Source organism: Octopus bimaculoides, chromosome 20, assembly GCF_046866305.1.
Source record: "Octopus bimaculoides isolate indiv1 chromosome 20, ASM4686630v1, whole genome shotgun sequence".
In the NCBI taxonomy this organism is placed as follows: domain Eukaryota; kingdom Metazoa; phylum Mollusca; class Cephalopoda; order Octopoda; family Octopodidae; genus Octopus; species Octopus bimaculoides.
In genome coordinates this window covers 5,708,014-5,723,721 of record NC_142947.1, presented here as the reverse complement: position 1 = coordinate 5,723,721, position 15,708 = coordinate 5,708,014, and the positions used below count along the sequence as shown (strand labels likewise).

Genomic DNA, 15,708 nt, shown 5'->3' with positions numbered 1-15,708 from the left:
ACATTTGCACAGGTCTGAATACTTGAACTAACATATTCCCAGTTGTTACATTTAGGGAAAACATAAAAAGAAATCAGCTGAGAGAAAACTAAAGAAATATGAGGAAAAATTGTATGAGACAGAAGAAAGGAAGGATCATCATCTTCATCATCATTTAACATCCATTGTCCATGCTGGCATGGTTGGAAGGTTTGACTGGGCTGGTACACTGGAAGGCTGCACCAAAATTCCAGTCTGATTTGGCATGGTTGTATGAAGGATGTATGATCTTTATCTTTTATTGCTTACAGATTTCATTCATTGGACTGTGGCCATGCTGGGGCAATGCCTTGAAGGGTTTAGTCCCCCATACTGATCCAAGGCCTTAGTTTCAAGTCTTGTACTTATTTTCCCAGCCTCCTTTTGTTCAACTGCTATATTATGAGGTGTACACAAACCAACACTGGTCGTCAAGCAGTAGATGAGGACAAACACAAACACAAACCAACACTTCATATAAGATAGGTTTCTATAGTTTCTGCCCACCAAGTTCACCTTCAAAGCATTGTGTGGCCTGAGGTTATAGTAGAAGGCATTTACTCAAGGCACCGTGAAATGAGACTGAACCCCAAACTGTGTGGTTATCAAACAAGCTTCTTAACCACACAGCCATGCCTGTACCAACATTGCTGAAGATATGAGGCTTGTCCTGGAATGAAAGGAGAAGGATATATAAAGCTGAAGATGTGAAGAAAAAAAACATGTCTTACACTAAAGGCATAACTCAGGGAAAGTCCAATATTGCCATGGGAAGCACCATATGCAATGGCAAAAACTGCTGAACAAAGAATAGTGGCGCTTCCAATAAGATCAATACGTATACCCAACCACCTTAAGGAAGAGAAAACATACAAGAAAATATAAAACAAAGCAAGACTAATAGCAAAATAAAAATATCAAAATATAAAAAACAAAGTGATTTCTTTTTCTTCCAGTTTTGAGAATAAGAGATTTCAATGCAAATTGAAGTGAAATTGTTAGTGATTTGGTCTTAGACATGTAAAAGAAAGTCTTTGTACTTTATAATTATCTTATAAGATACTATTATGAAATAAAAGCAAAAATAAATATAATTGTATGTGTGTATGGGTTGTGGCTGCATGGAATGGGTGCAAACATGACTATGTGGTAAGAAGTTTGCTTTCCAACCACATGGTTCCAGGTTCAGTCCCATTGCATGGCACCATTGGCAAGTGTCTTCCGTTATAGCACTGAACAACCAAAGCCTTGAGTGGATTTGACAGATGGAAACTGAAAGAAGTCAGTAGCATGTATGTCTCTTCTATTTTTTTGATTATTATAAATCTTCCACTGAGGAGGGAGCCAGTTTCCAACAAAGATATAAGGCTCCATCTTTGGGAACTTGAGAAAATTTGGAACTTGAGAAAAGTCTTGCATATTTTTATTGTTCCACTCACAGATTGCACTTGTAATGTATGAATCAGCTGGTCAATTTCTCTTTATCCAGAGTCTCCTTTAAGCATTTACTAACAAAACCTAGTGCTCCAATTATTATTGGTATGAATATGAATTCATAGCCTGGATAGAGAAGCTGCAGGTTTTGAAGCAGTTGTCCATAGATATCCTCTTTTTTCTTTGATTTTCAAAGAGACGTTTATATCTGCATTCTAAAGAAAGTATCATCTGTTTGAGTATTACCTTGTTGTGACTTGAGAGATGACTAAACACTTCAGTGAACTTCCATCTAGATTCAATGACAAAGTATTAATGATGATGATGATGATGATGTCAACGTCGGCAACGAGGAGGAGGAAGCAAGCTTTGATGTATATGCAGGCAATGGTTGCTGTTATTGTTTAGACCAAAATCTGACTGAACAGATAGCCTTTAATGGGAGACAGTAATAGCAAAGAGAGAGAGAGAGAGAGAGAGAGAGAGATTAGTAAAACACTGGAATGATGTGCTGGTAAAGGAAATATGGAATATGCCAGGACTGTGTTTACCTGTTGACAACCTTCAGAAGGCAAAGTGCAAGAAGATTTTCATTAATTAAATCTTCAAAGAGATTAATGAAGTATGACTGCATACAATATGCTCGGATACTGTTGACCCCAAGGACAGTCTCGCTAAACAAACTGTATATGGGAGAATTACTCACAGACTCGATACGTTTTAGTTGCCGGGAAGTTGGTATAAAATATCTCTGGAATAGATCAAAACACAGATTATCTTCCCAAGACACTATTCTTATAATACATCAAAAAAGCAAATCAAATATGTGGTAATAATCACAATTATCAATACAATACAAAACAAATTACAAAATAATGTACATGTCATGTCTGCCAGTCAATATTCATTGGTTGAAGGGAGAGAGCTGGCAGAATTGTTAGCATGTTGGCAGACATGCTTAGTGGTATTTTGTTTGTCTTTATGTTCTGAGTTCAAATTCTGCCAAGGTTGACTTTGCCTCTCATCTTTTCAGGGTTGATAAAATACGTACCAGTGGCACACTGCAATTGATGTAATCAACTTACATCTTTCCCCGAAATTGCTGGCCTTGTGCTAGAGTTTGAAATCAATATTCATTCATTCAATATCTTCTTATCTCTGTCATCTAAGATGTGGCACGTAATGTTAAAATTATACTTTGCTGAGGAGATCTAATAAGACTGAAACATGTCTAGAGTTGTCACTACTTACCAAAGACCACACTCACTCCTTACTTTATACCCTGATCAAACATTTAATTAATTTGGATTTCACAGTTGTCTAACATAATTTTAATCAACTGAATACTGTTTGAGGACTCATTGTATTAATCTCATTAAACCCTCTTCCCTTAATGATGTTTCAATCAAAGAACGGTTAAAATCTTATCTTATAACTGTTAGGAATGTTAATATAAAATTCTGATTTGAAATTCTAAATATGAAGCCTTGTTTATTAAATAAAGTGAATACTTAACAATTTTCTCCAGTTTAAATTATTATGGGCCAAAGTATATAGATACATTTTTGAAATATATTTTAAGATTTTATAAACAAAATGAACCACAAGTAAAAAAAAAAAAAACCTTTGGGACCATCAACACAGAGAGAGGTCACTTGGGGCTCAATAACAATAATAATACTGTTATTTTTGGGGATGGTCATATTTTTTGCCAATTAACCACATGCCCTATATATTGGTCTTCACTTCAGCTTTATTGAAAGGAAATAATTTTATTCTCAAACACAGGATAATGCTAATGATATAGCATGAACAGGATAAACTACCCATGTAATATAAGAATAAAAACAAAGCTGAAGTGAAGACCAAGTACACAGTGTGTGTGTTTAACTGACAAAACAATGTGACTATCCCCAAATATAACAATAACTGTTTCAACACACAATTTCACATCAGGAAGTTTGAAAAAGTAAATACATAAACATAACAACAATAATCTTAATTTGTATATAGGACATCAGAAGCGGGAGCTTCCCTGTTAATATGAGTTGACAGAGACAAAAAAAGGTACTGACCTGTATTAAATAATAAACAACTACGAGAGGTAGTAATGCAGCTAAAAAGGTAGGAGTTGTATAACAAATCAAGACAACTATGGTGACAATAAAGAACATTGAACGGATAACTTGTGGTATAATTGTTGGTATAACCATATCAACTGTGTCAGTGTCTTTTGAGAATCGGTTGATGATGCGACCTAGAGGTGTAGTGTCGAAGAATTTCATTGGACATCGCATAATGTTTGCAATGAGTTGAGTATGTAATTTCTTAGCACCACTCAAAAGTGAAAATGCAGCAATTATTGAGTAGCAGAGGACACAGAATGCTGAGGGAAGAGAAAATGGTTAAGAGAAAATTAAAAGAAAAAATCGGTGAAGAAATCTGGTAAGAACAAATATTTTCACAAATGAGATAAATCTTTTTAACTCCTTCCATCTTTTCCTCTCTTCAATATAATATTTCACACAATATACAATGTTGTTGTTTAACCTAGTTCAAGTAGACTTATAATCAAAGCTACATCAACCTGTCCTTTATATAAAGGACTACGTTATCCAGTGTGTCCTTCCTTTTCTTTCCAAGATGCTAGACTGTGATGTGAAGGAAACTTGATTGCTATTTCTAGCAGATTGAGCAACCACAAAGATATTCTTCATCTGCACATTACACACAATACAGCTATTGGAAGGAGTCCTTATTCTATAACAAACTATAGATTCCTCTCACTATAATTAGATGTAGTAAACTATGGACTTCCATCTCTAAATATAGAGGGCATGATAGTCTATATTCTATAGTAATCTATGGACTTCAATCATTGTATCTAAGTGTGTGCTAATCTCCACTGTATAGACCTTCCTCAGTAAAACCAGGTAGCTCATAACAAATGATTTGTTGGCTTGTAACCAAAGCAACAACTGTTTCTCTTTCTTGCTCACTCTCAGACAGAGGTGAAGAGTCCAAAGCATTTGATTCTTCACATATCTTAGCAATTAAATTTATCACACTCTTCTCTTATCTTTAATATAACTATAGGGAAAGTGACCCCTGCTGTAAGATGCCCGCCCACCCACTGTCTATTGCAGTAAGAATCAGTAATTCATTTGTTCATTTTCCATCACAACTGTTTTCTTTGTTGGTTTCCTTTTAAATAACCATCTCATTTGTGCCCATATAGACATTCCCTAGCAAGTAACTCTAGTGACTATTTTGTTACACACGCACGCACACGCGCACACGCACACACACACACACACACACGCACGCACACACACACACACACACACACACACACACACACACACACACACACACACACACGTGGTCTCTATGTCTACTTGACCCTGAATGTTTGAGGAGTTGGGAAAATGGTGGTTCAGGTGAGCAGCAATATCTAATATCTACTTTGGCAAATGTTCATGCAATCCTTCACCTTTTCAGGTGCTGAATCCCCCATTTCCATGTTCACTCTTACCCATCCACATCCTTATAGTTGGCACAGTCAATGTAGGTACACTGGAAGGTAGTCTGAACATGTGTGTTGTGTACAAGAAGTAAGGTGGAGGGGAGAAGTAATTTCAGATTGTACCAAATTGTTGAATCAGGCCATGAAAGTTACAGAGAGGGTCCTAAGGAAGAGGCTCAACCTTCACCCTCTCACCCTCTCACCAATCCTTGGTCCTACTTCACTTATATACACCTCCTCCCTGTAACTTGAGTGTACCCCCACCACCACCATATGTTCACTATCTTCTCTCTCATCTCTTCCTCTCTCTCCATTTCCCATTGTTCTTATATATAAGCATATATATGTTATCATCATTTTTATATCACTACATTGATATTACCAACACTACCAATACCCGCTCAACACTAAACACCATCGACCGCTCAACACTAAACACTAAACACTAAACACTAAACACCAGTACATCAGTCAAAGATGGAGCATCTCCATGGTTGCTCAACCATAAAATCTCATTCTAATCACAACCTTCTAACTTATAGAGGGTTGCTTTGGATGATTTAGTCCTTAATATATATAACAAGATGAAGTGGTCACAGTTGGAACGTCCTTGATCATAGGTCTGCTTGCTCTATCAAGATTGACCTAGAATTAACCAACAGCAATAACAACATCAGCATTTCCACACACAAAAATTGAATACTTACACTGCAGAGCTCCAAAACCACCATAGACCCCCAGGTAGAACGTGGCACGATTTTCTGGAGCAATATTGAAAACAGCTGTGCCAGTGCCATTAACATCAGTTTCATCCTCAGACCACCAGCTCAACCAGATACTGCTAAAGATAACAAAAACCTGGAAGGCGAAGTAGAAACTAAGGCCCACTATGGTGGACCGGAGACCAACAGACATGATGTATGTCTTGAAGACATTCAACTGAACCTGTAATTAAGAGAGAGAGAGAGAGACAATGAAAGAGGTTGGAGACAATGAAAGAGCAAGAGAGAGTATAAGATGCTAAAACTTGTGAAATTAAAGAAAAAAGAATTGATGCAAAGAGAGTATTTTCTGGAAAGATAGTCTTTTGGATATAGCTTTTGCAGTGTTATGTGGAATTATCAGAAAACATGAAACCTAGTATTTGTAGAAACTCAGAGTGTTTTAGTTGATGTAAGATTGAAAACTAAAACAGGTGCTAGTCTGATTCATTGATATGAACATTAGTTATGTCTTCTTGTTTTCAAGGTAGCTAGGTTGTCATACTCTCCTTGAAAAATGTTTCCAAGATCTCTGTTCAAGAAACAGTGTAGATTTGATGTGCAGTATCTTCGTTATATGTGACTGATGCATTATAAAGATAAGGAAGAAAGAGTGGTATCTTCTCCCATGCTTCAGCTTCATAAAGCCACATATACATATAACTATTTAATGTTGTCTAACAAGCAGAAATACTAAACTTAAAATCACAAGATGTAAAAGTATTCAATTCAAATTATGAAATATATCAGTGTGCCGTAAATTCTACTTCATTTAGAGAACACTTTTTCTCTAGTTTATAAATTCACACATATCAGCTTATGCTCAAGACTGCTCAAGACTGATTAAGACTGATATACATGCTCGAGACTGATTATTGTTACAGGTGACAACATGTAGATCCTTAAAAAGACTTAGAATATCATGTAAAAATAATCAAAAGAGACACGAAATGGAGGAGATATGTTGGCATAGGAAATTCTTTCTTGAAATCTCTTCTCGCTTACCTTTCCTGATGATATCTTCTCTTTCTCAATAAGTTTATTTTTTGATTCGTTCTGTAGTTTACTTGGGATCACTTTCATGTGAATTGAGTTAGATTTGCCTTTACTTTTGAAAATCTTGGAAAATGCAGACGTCTTCTGCCACTGTCTCACCGAAGAATCTGCACAAGTTTCTTCCCTGCAAGAAATGGGAGAGCAAGAATGAATGATCAGATATGTGCGTGTGTGTGTGTGTGTGTGTGTGTGTGTGCATGAGTGTCTGTGTGAGAGAGAGAGAGAGAGAGAGAGGCATAACTAGAGTTTTTGTTCTTTTGTTCACCCACTGATTTTGTTTCTTGATAATGTCCTTATCAAAACAATTTTGCAAATATATGTTTAAATATCTAGATTACAAATGTGTTGATGAAAGTTGAATTTTTCTTTTTTACAATGGGCATGTCAGACAGCAATCCAGTATCTTCATGGGTGTACATGGGGACCATGGAATTGGTTCCCAAAACAAAGAGGGAACTAGGTTACTGGAGTTTGGTGATGCATGTAACCTTTTAATCTGCAACACTAACTTTAGGAAGCCAGACAGCCACCTGATAACCTATCAATCCGGTGACTCTGCTAGTCAGATTGATTTCATCCTCACCAAACAGCAGGATGCATGGTTGCTCTTAAGTACAAAGCCCCTCCTGGGTGAGGAATGTACCCTCCAGCATAGACTAATCATTAGTGACTTTAGACTCGAGACCAGAAGGATGCCAAGAAGCAGACCAAGCCAGAAAAGAAGGATTTGGAAACTAAAGAACCCTTCACATGGTCAGAGATTTAGGGACATGCTCATCAAGAAATTTTATGAGAGGGAGGAGGAGCTACAGACTTCGGACATAGAGGGTAGCTGGAAATTCCTACAGGACAGCTTACGGAGTGCCACAGACCAAATCTGCAGATGGTGCAAAGTCCCTCCCAGACCTAGAGTAATGTGATGGTGGAATAATACAGTAGACAAAGCCATTAGAGCAAAGAAATAGGCCTGGAAATCCTGGAGAAGTGGAGGTAGCAGGAAACTGTACAAGATAGCCAGAAGGAAGGCTGGGCAACAGGGATACATAGCCAAGGAAGAAGCAGATTGGAAGTTTGCCAATATTCAGCGATGTGAGGACCAGAGAACTGAAGTATTTCGGATTGCAAGACAGTGTGTGAGAGAAAATTGTGATGTTACGGGAGAGAAATGTGTCAGCATGGGTGATGGGGCACTCGCTTTTAATGATTCAGAAAAGAAAGAGGCTTGGAGAAGCCATTATGAAAGGTTGGTGAATGTGGAGAATGACTGGGAGGAGGAGAGCCTGCCAAATGGTGACCCAGTAGAGGGACCAGCTATCTGGATAGGCAGTACTCTGGTCCAGGATGATCTAGGGGTAAAGCAACAACTGTTAGTCCACTTTGAGACTGACCTTCCTCCAATATATTGTTCCTCTTCTACAGACTGCAAAATACTCACATTGACTTTTCATTTTCATAGGCTGTTTCAATCTCATTGTCATTCTGAACACTGTTAGTCGAGTCACTCCTTGAGTTAGACCTCTGTGGTATTTTCATATTCAGCTCAGCAACTATATATGGAAAAGATAAGTCTGAATATCATTGAATATAAACAAGATTCAATGAGAAAATCTTTGTTAACTTGCTCTCCCTTCAGATCGATGCAGAATTTCCAGTCAGCTTATTCTGCTTCACTCTCTTTTAGCTATATGTATGTGTGTGTGTGTGTGTGTGTGTGTGTGTGTGAGGTTACAAAGTTCACCTCCCTATCACACAGTTTCAGGTTATGTCCCACTACATGGTACATGTACTACATGTAGATCCAGGCTGACCAAAGCTTTGTGAGTGGGTTTGGTAGACAGAAACAGAAAGAGGAGCATTGTATGTATGAGTGTATATATGAGAGAGAAAGAGAGGAAAAAGAGAGAATGAGAGAGAGAGAGAGAGAGAGAGAGAAAGAGAGTGAGAAAGAGAGAGTGGGGGAAGGGGAGGAAAGACTAACATTTGGACTTACCTTCCACTGATTCAGTTGATACCTGTCTTTGAGTGAGATGAGTTTGAAGAAAGTGGGCAAATGGTCCGTTATGATCGACCAGCTCATTGTAAGTCCCCATTTCTGATATTTGCCCACCGTTCATGACTATGATATTGTCCACTTCAGGCAACCAATGTATGCCATGAGTAACAAGGATGCGTGTCTACACAGCAGATAAGGGGATAGAAAAATATGAAAAGAAAAATATTATATTTATGAATGAATGAACGAATGAAAGAAGAAGGAGGAGGAGGAGGAGGAGGAGGAGGAGGAGGTGGAGAAGAAGGGAAAATAACAAGGAATGTAGGTAGTATGATAGTAGTAAGGTGTTAAATGATCTAGTGACCTAAAAGTGGCTCGTTATGGATTCTAGCAGTGATTGGGACTGTTTTTTAATGAATTCTTGGGAATCGCTTGAGTGTATCATTTTTAGATACTATAAAGAAACTTTATTGGTTTAACATATCACCTTGCTCCTTAACAATTTTATTAATTCGGTGTCTTTCAATAATCCTCAATACATTTTATTGGTTTATTGATAGTCCAAAGAAGCCTTATTAGCTCAATATCTTACCTTATTCTTAAGCAATCCATTAGGTCCAATGACTTTGTTGAAGATGTGTTTCCCGACATGGGAGTCAACAGCACTTAGAGGGTCATCAAGGATGTAAATGTCAGCATCATTGTAGACAGCTCGTGCCAGGGAGACACGCTGACGTTGACCTCCACTAAGGTTGACACCCTAAAGAAAGAAATGGATGTAAAGTGAGAAACTGAGTGATGGTCATTTGAGGCAGCTTCTGAATAATAAGCAGAATACTGGTCAGTGTATGCACCAGGTATTAATATGAGTACGGTAGTGATGATGATGATGATGATAATGGCAAGATTGATAACAATGACGATGGTGATGATGATAATAGTGGTATTGAAGTTGGTGACACTGATGAAAACGATAACGACAGTGGTGATGATGATGAGGAGCAGGATGGTGAGGACAATAATGGTAATGATGATAATAGTGATGTTAATGGTAATGATGATGATGATGATGGGTATCAAAGTAATACACCTGTTCGCTGCCTGCTAACTCACCTTGTCTCCTATCTCAGACTCACTACCATCCGGTAAGAGAGCAATGTCAGCTAACAAAGCACATGCTTCAATGACTCTATCATACAGAGGCTGGTCATACTCTTTCCCAAACAGAATATTGTTCTTAAGGGTGTCATTCTGTATCCATGCTTCTTGAGGAACAAAGGCCACTGATCCCTGTTGAGAATAAAAGTTAAATTCTGTTTCACTACTTCACAATTAGACACTGGACTTTCACTGGCTGAAGCGTTTCTTCAACTATGGCAATGCACAGAAATCACGGTCAAAGGTCTTAAATGAGTGCACTGACACCAGTATTTATTTAGGTTTGGTACTTGCTTTATTGTTCCCTATTTATCAAATGGCTAAGTCACATTTTGATGGAAATAAAAGCAACTCAAACAGATACAACATAGGCCACCATTTTACAACGATGGTGGCACAGAAGCACACACATACAAATGTATGAATATATCTTTATTCAATAAGAGACAGAGAAGCTATTAATTATAATTTGTTACTGAAGGGTATAATACAGCACTATAATAATAATAATAATAACATTATAATGTGGGGAGGGGGAGTGTCATTTTCAGGAGATAGACAAAAGAAATAATACCTGAATTTCAACTGAACCTTTTAATTTCTCCATTTCCCCTAAGATGGTAGATATCAAAGAGCTTTTGCCTGATCCAACAATGCCAACAACAGACAATAGCTGACCAGGTTTTATTTCTATATTGATACTGAAAAGAGAAAAAAAATCAATAAAAATGTTACATAACAGAACAGTGTGATGGTTGGAATCATAAGAAATTAGAGAAGGTGGTAAGACTAATTAGTAGTGGGTGATGGCTACATTAATTAGTAATAGGAAGATAGAGAGAGACAGAGAGAGAGAGTACAAGACCTTCTCTCTTCACTTTCTTTGGCCAAGGAAGATAAGTTCAATGATTAAGCCTTCCAAATACATCCACCACACAACTTCTTTTTGCATAGCAACCAGGCAGAGGAAAAGTATCTGATTTTCATGACTAAAGATTGTTTGATAACTGGATTTATCCCACATGTGATAACAACCATTTGATATAAGCCTCAAAATCTGAAAGCACCTGAATGAGTGCATGCCAAATGACTTTGTCACACTTTGTACATTTTGGACAAGTTTAACTGCTATTGCTCCAGCCTGGCCATGCCTACAGAGTTTATCCTGCACAGGCAAATTCCCCAGCAGCACTATAAGGCCAATAAAAGGAGGACAGTTCCAAGCCGGCATGGGTTGGTTGGTTTCACAGGATGCTTGAATTATGAAAAAGAAAACTTACTCCTTCAAGATGAAACTGTCTTCATTCTCTACATTCCAAGAAAATGTTCCATCTTTCACAGCAATAGCAAAATCTGTGGCAAATATACATAAATAGAGAATGGTAATTAACTTTTGGGAGTAAACAGTCCCCCATATAGTGTTTGGATTATTTAATTCTAAATGTAATAATGCTACAACTGCTGTGAAAGAGGGTGTGAAGGGATCAGAATTATAGATGTGTGGTGTAAGATTTTGATACTTAGTAATATATTGAATACTCTTACAAAACAAAACCAGAATGGTGTTATCTACCAACTACATTTCAAGGTTGCCTCCCTTGCCTTTCTTAATCTGAATTAATCACTAAAATAATGGGTTTTCCTTTCTCACTATGGATAAAATTTTAATTAATTGAAATGTTCTGTTTCCTATATTACATATATTAGCACCAATTTTTCTAATTAATCAATTAATCAAGTAAACAAACATAAAAACAAGCATGTCAGAAAAAAATAAGCCAAATATAAAATGAATGGCACACACATGCATGTGTGTACATGCACACACACACACACACCAGCACAAATGCACAGATTTAAAATTAAACACAAATTAATCTTACCACTTCTTGTCACATATTTTACATAATTTGAAGACAAGTCAGGGCTATTCAGAAACTTGCCAAGTCGTTTTATTGAAACAGAGAGCTAGAAGGAAAAAATCAAAAAAAATCAGAAAGATAAATTATTAGAATACTTTGGATGTCTTTTATATAATGAACAACACAACACCACAGTAACAACTACCAATGCAACCATTATAATTGTCATAATCAACACCACCTCTACCATCAACACAGCAGTAACAACCTCCATCACCACCAATATCATCATCATCGTAATCATTACCATTTACAGTAACAAACACCACCACCACCACCAGTAATTAAAACCAATGCACTAACTATTTACAGCATTACCACCACTACAACCGGTGTTATCATTGCCAGCAAGCCTCTTGGTAGTCTCTTACTCTACTAAAAGTAGCAGTTAAATTCTCTCAAATCACACCCAACCACCTTGCATAAACAGAAATATCGAATAATGATGTCCTTGACATACAAAAATAAAGGGTGATGGTCACATCTGAAACACCTTTGATCACAGGTCCATTCAGTTCAGAGATGACTTGGGACTAAATAACAACAACTTGTACTCTTGGACCCATCACATAAAACTACAAGCTGTATGAAGGACTCACCTGCATTGTGTATGTTATAAACAGTGGAATCATATCAATTGGCCCATAGAATACATTGAACAAAGAAAGTGAAACAAAAGCCTTCTGTGCAGTGAGGTGATGATTGGTTGAGGATAGAGTGTATGTTGCAAAAGTGACAAAGGTAACCTGAAAGAAAGTCAGAGACAGATAAATGCCACAACATTCAAATGTTACAAAAGACTGAAAAATAGACAAAAAAAAAAGAAAAAGGAAAACAAATAACAATGCCACATTATAGTCAATTTCTTGTGTTTTTCAAAATGTCAGGTAATCATTCCATTTACATTATCGTTGGATCTGAGAATGTATCCAAGATCTCTGAGTGAATTTGATCTCCAAGATGCATGGCCTTCAACATCCCTACATCTGTGACACAACTGTGCTGAGATGACAGGAAAAAAATATCCAATTGTAGAGAGAAACTGGTCATCTACCATTATATCCAAAATGCATTTAGAGTGATGTTATAGCCATCAGTAGGACTGAAATCCCTTGGTTGAATTTGAACTCAGAACACAAAGACACAGAATGGATACTGCAAGTTATCTCATTTGCTGCTCAAGTAATTTTGTCATTGGATTTATTTATTGAACCCACCACTTCTCTAACAACTTGATAATACATAATTCCAATGCAATGCATTACACTAAACTGCCCACCTCCCACCAGCAGGGTGGTTAGAAAGGCAGCAAAGACAAAAAGCAAGATCTAGCAAAAGGCTGGATGAACTTAGTATGGAGTCAACAACCGTTTAGCAATTATGTACATGGACGTACAAATACACAAGATGTTAAATCAGTGTGCTATAAGACTATTCTAGGAGAGATGGGCTACTAGTTCTGTCAGTCAAGATTAGAATGTATCTGCTATAAAATCTGGTGGTTACTACTGGTGCCCTAACCTATGCATCTTGCAGCTACCCTCTGTTCTTTTGAATTAGTTATATACCACCTCCAACAGGGTTCAGCAAATACATTTGTCTCTTATCACTTTTGGTCACCATTCATGAATATATGGGTATATATATGTGTGTACGTGACTGAGAGGGTCTATACGATAATGTGTGTGTATGTTGGGGTATACCAATGTCCTCACATATGTATGTATACAAACTTGATGGAGGGTGCGTAAGCATATGTACACGTATCCTCATGAATAAAAACATTATAATCTAATGTATATGTCTAGAAGTAAGTGTGTGTTCTAAGGTCAAGTGAATGGCAACAGCCCAAACATCCTTAACCTTTGTCTTATTTGAACAACCTTCTTGAGTATGTTTTTTTTTATTTTACTTTTTCTTATACAAACATGTCTGCTACCTCATCACCAGTCGGAACTATAAACTAATTAAGATAACAACTAGGAACACAGGGCAGGTTTTACCTGGTTACCTGCTGTGAATCTGCTGCACATGGTGTATGTATATATATATATATATATATATATATATATATATATATATATATATATATATATATATATATATATATATATATATATGTGTGTGTGTGTGTGTAGCAGGAAATTGTGAGGACTTTAGGTTGATAACTGATGAGAGATACGTATATGCATGTCTTGTATAAAACTGCAAATATTGCGTAACTTTTTCCATGGAACTTTTGTGTGTAATGGCGTTAAAAACAGAGTGGCACTGAAACGGTTGTAACTGGTCATTAAAAATGTGTTTAACTCTTTCTTTGTCTTTTTATTTTATTCAAGACCAAATTTTGGGAACTGAACTGTTGTTGACTATTCTATCATTGAAAGGGGTTTAAACATTTTAAGAGTTTGTTTCTTACCAGATATGGAGTAACTGCATTTAAAAACATACTGATAGATGTGATGTATGCTGCTCTACGAAGCAGTACTATTTCTTTCATTCGTATCTCATTGATTTTCTTTTGAAGTGACTCTTCCCAGGCATACAATTTGATTACCTGAAAAATAATAGAATAAAACAAAACAAACAAAACAGTTATTCAATGCCTAAATAACTGAAAAGAGTTATTAATAAGATTACTAGTTGCCAGACTATTCATTTTATTATCAGAAATTAACTGGTGCACCCAGAAGTATTAGCCCTCAACTACCAACATGGCTCAAAAATATTGGTACAAACGTAAAGACAGAACACCTACAAAGATTAGCATTGCTTAGAAATGCAAGGATTCTTTGCAGGGTTCTTGAAGCATGACCAGTAAACAAGCGTCACCTTAGTTTGCTGGCTGTGGACAGCTGATATTTTCCATCATGACCAGCAAAATAAGCTGTGAGTTTACATTAAAATAATAATCCTTTCTACTATAGGTACAAGACCAGAAATTTTGAGGGAAGGGAGTAGTAAATCACATCGATCTCAGTGTTCAATTGGTCCTTGTTTTTATTGATCCTGAAAGGATGAATTTGAACTCAGAGCATAAAAATGGACAAAATGCCACAAAATATTTTGCCTGGCATGCTAACGATTCTGCCAGCTTGTCGCCTTAATAATAATAATAATAATAATAATAATAATAATAATAATAATGATGATGATGATGATGATGATGATGATGATGATGATGATGATGATGACGATGACGATAACAATAATAATAACAATAACAACAACAACAACAACAACAACAACAACAACAACAACAACAACAACAACAACAACAACAACAACAACAACAACAACAAATTCCACCAAGGTCGACTGTACAAGACATCCCTAAAAAATGGGAAAGCCTTGGCTAGAAAATTTTGATCATGGGACTGCCTATTCAATCAGAGTTCATGACCTCAAGCTAAAGGACATCATCCTCGACGACGACGACAACAACAACAATCAAAACTAAAACAAAAGCCCATCAAAAATGAAAAATTTAATGTAGTAACCAACCTTGATTCCATTGAGAACTTCATTCATTAATTTAATACGGATGTCTTTACTTTTCATCTGTTGTGCCTGGTACATTTTAATTTTCCCCATCAAAGTACCATTGACTGGTATATAGAGTAGAAGGAGAGCAATTCCAACGAAAACAGAAGTTCCGAGTTGTTGATAAAGTAAATAAAGGGACAGAGAAATCTGGATTGGTGAGGAGATCATTACAAAGAGGAAAGGAATTGCTTCTGAGATGCGTGAACAGTCAATGGACATGAGGTTCACAATCTGCCCCATGGACAATGTTTGACGGCAGGCATTGCTAAGGGTCAGCGTCTGTAAACAAGAGTT

The 15,708-nt window shown here is 36.8% G+C and overlaps 1 protein-coding gene across 6 annotated transcripts in view; it reads right to left on the bottom strand.

Moving 5' to 3' along the window:
* Positions 1 to 15,708, bottom strand: part of LOC106867121 (multidrug resistance-associated protein 1) — a 40,960-nt gene that overhangs the window by 6,934 nt on the left and 18,318 nt on the right. For 4 of the 6 annotated variants that reach the window (XM_089338689.1, XM_089338692.1, XM_089338690.1 and 1 more), the window contains 15 exons: positions 15,373 to 15,693; positions 14,288 to 14,425; positions 12,468 to 12,614; positions 11,830 to 11,914; positions 11,227 to 11,299; positions 10,521 to 10,647; positions 9,902 to 10,078; positions 9,381 to 9,548; positions 8,786 to 8,969; positions 8,231 to 8,342; positions 6,745 to 6,919; positions 5,686 to 5,923; positions 3,528 to 3,838; positions 2,004 to 2,203; positions 750 to 870 (listed from right to left, as the gene is read on the bottom strand). In XM_089338689.1, coding sequence (XP_089194815.1) covers positions 750 to 870; positions 2,004 to 2,203; positions 3,528 to 3,838; positions 5,686 to 5,923; positions 6,745 to 6,919; positions 8,231 to 8,342; positions 8,786 to 8,969; positions 9,381 to 9,548; positions 9,902 to 10,078; positions 10,521 to 10,647; positions 11,227 to 11,299; positions 11,830 to 11,914; positions 12,468 to 12,614; positions 14,288 to 14,425; positions 15,373 to 15,693 — 2,577 coding nt within the window. The remainder of the gene's footprint in view (positions 1 to 749; positions 871 to 2,003; positions 2,204 to 3,527; positions 3,839 to 5,685; positions 5,924 to 6,744; positions 6,920 to 8,230; positions 8,343 to 8,785; positions 8,970 to 9,380; positions 9,549 to 9,901; positions 10,079 to 10,520; positions 10,648 to 11,226; positions 11,300 to 11,829; positions 11,915 to 12,467; positions 12,615 to 14,287; positions 14,426 to 15,372; positions 15,694 to 15,708) is intronic. The other 2 variants (XR_016237706.1, XR_016237707.1) reach the window with 1 other exon arrangement.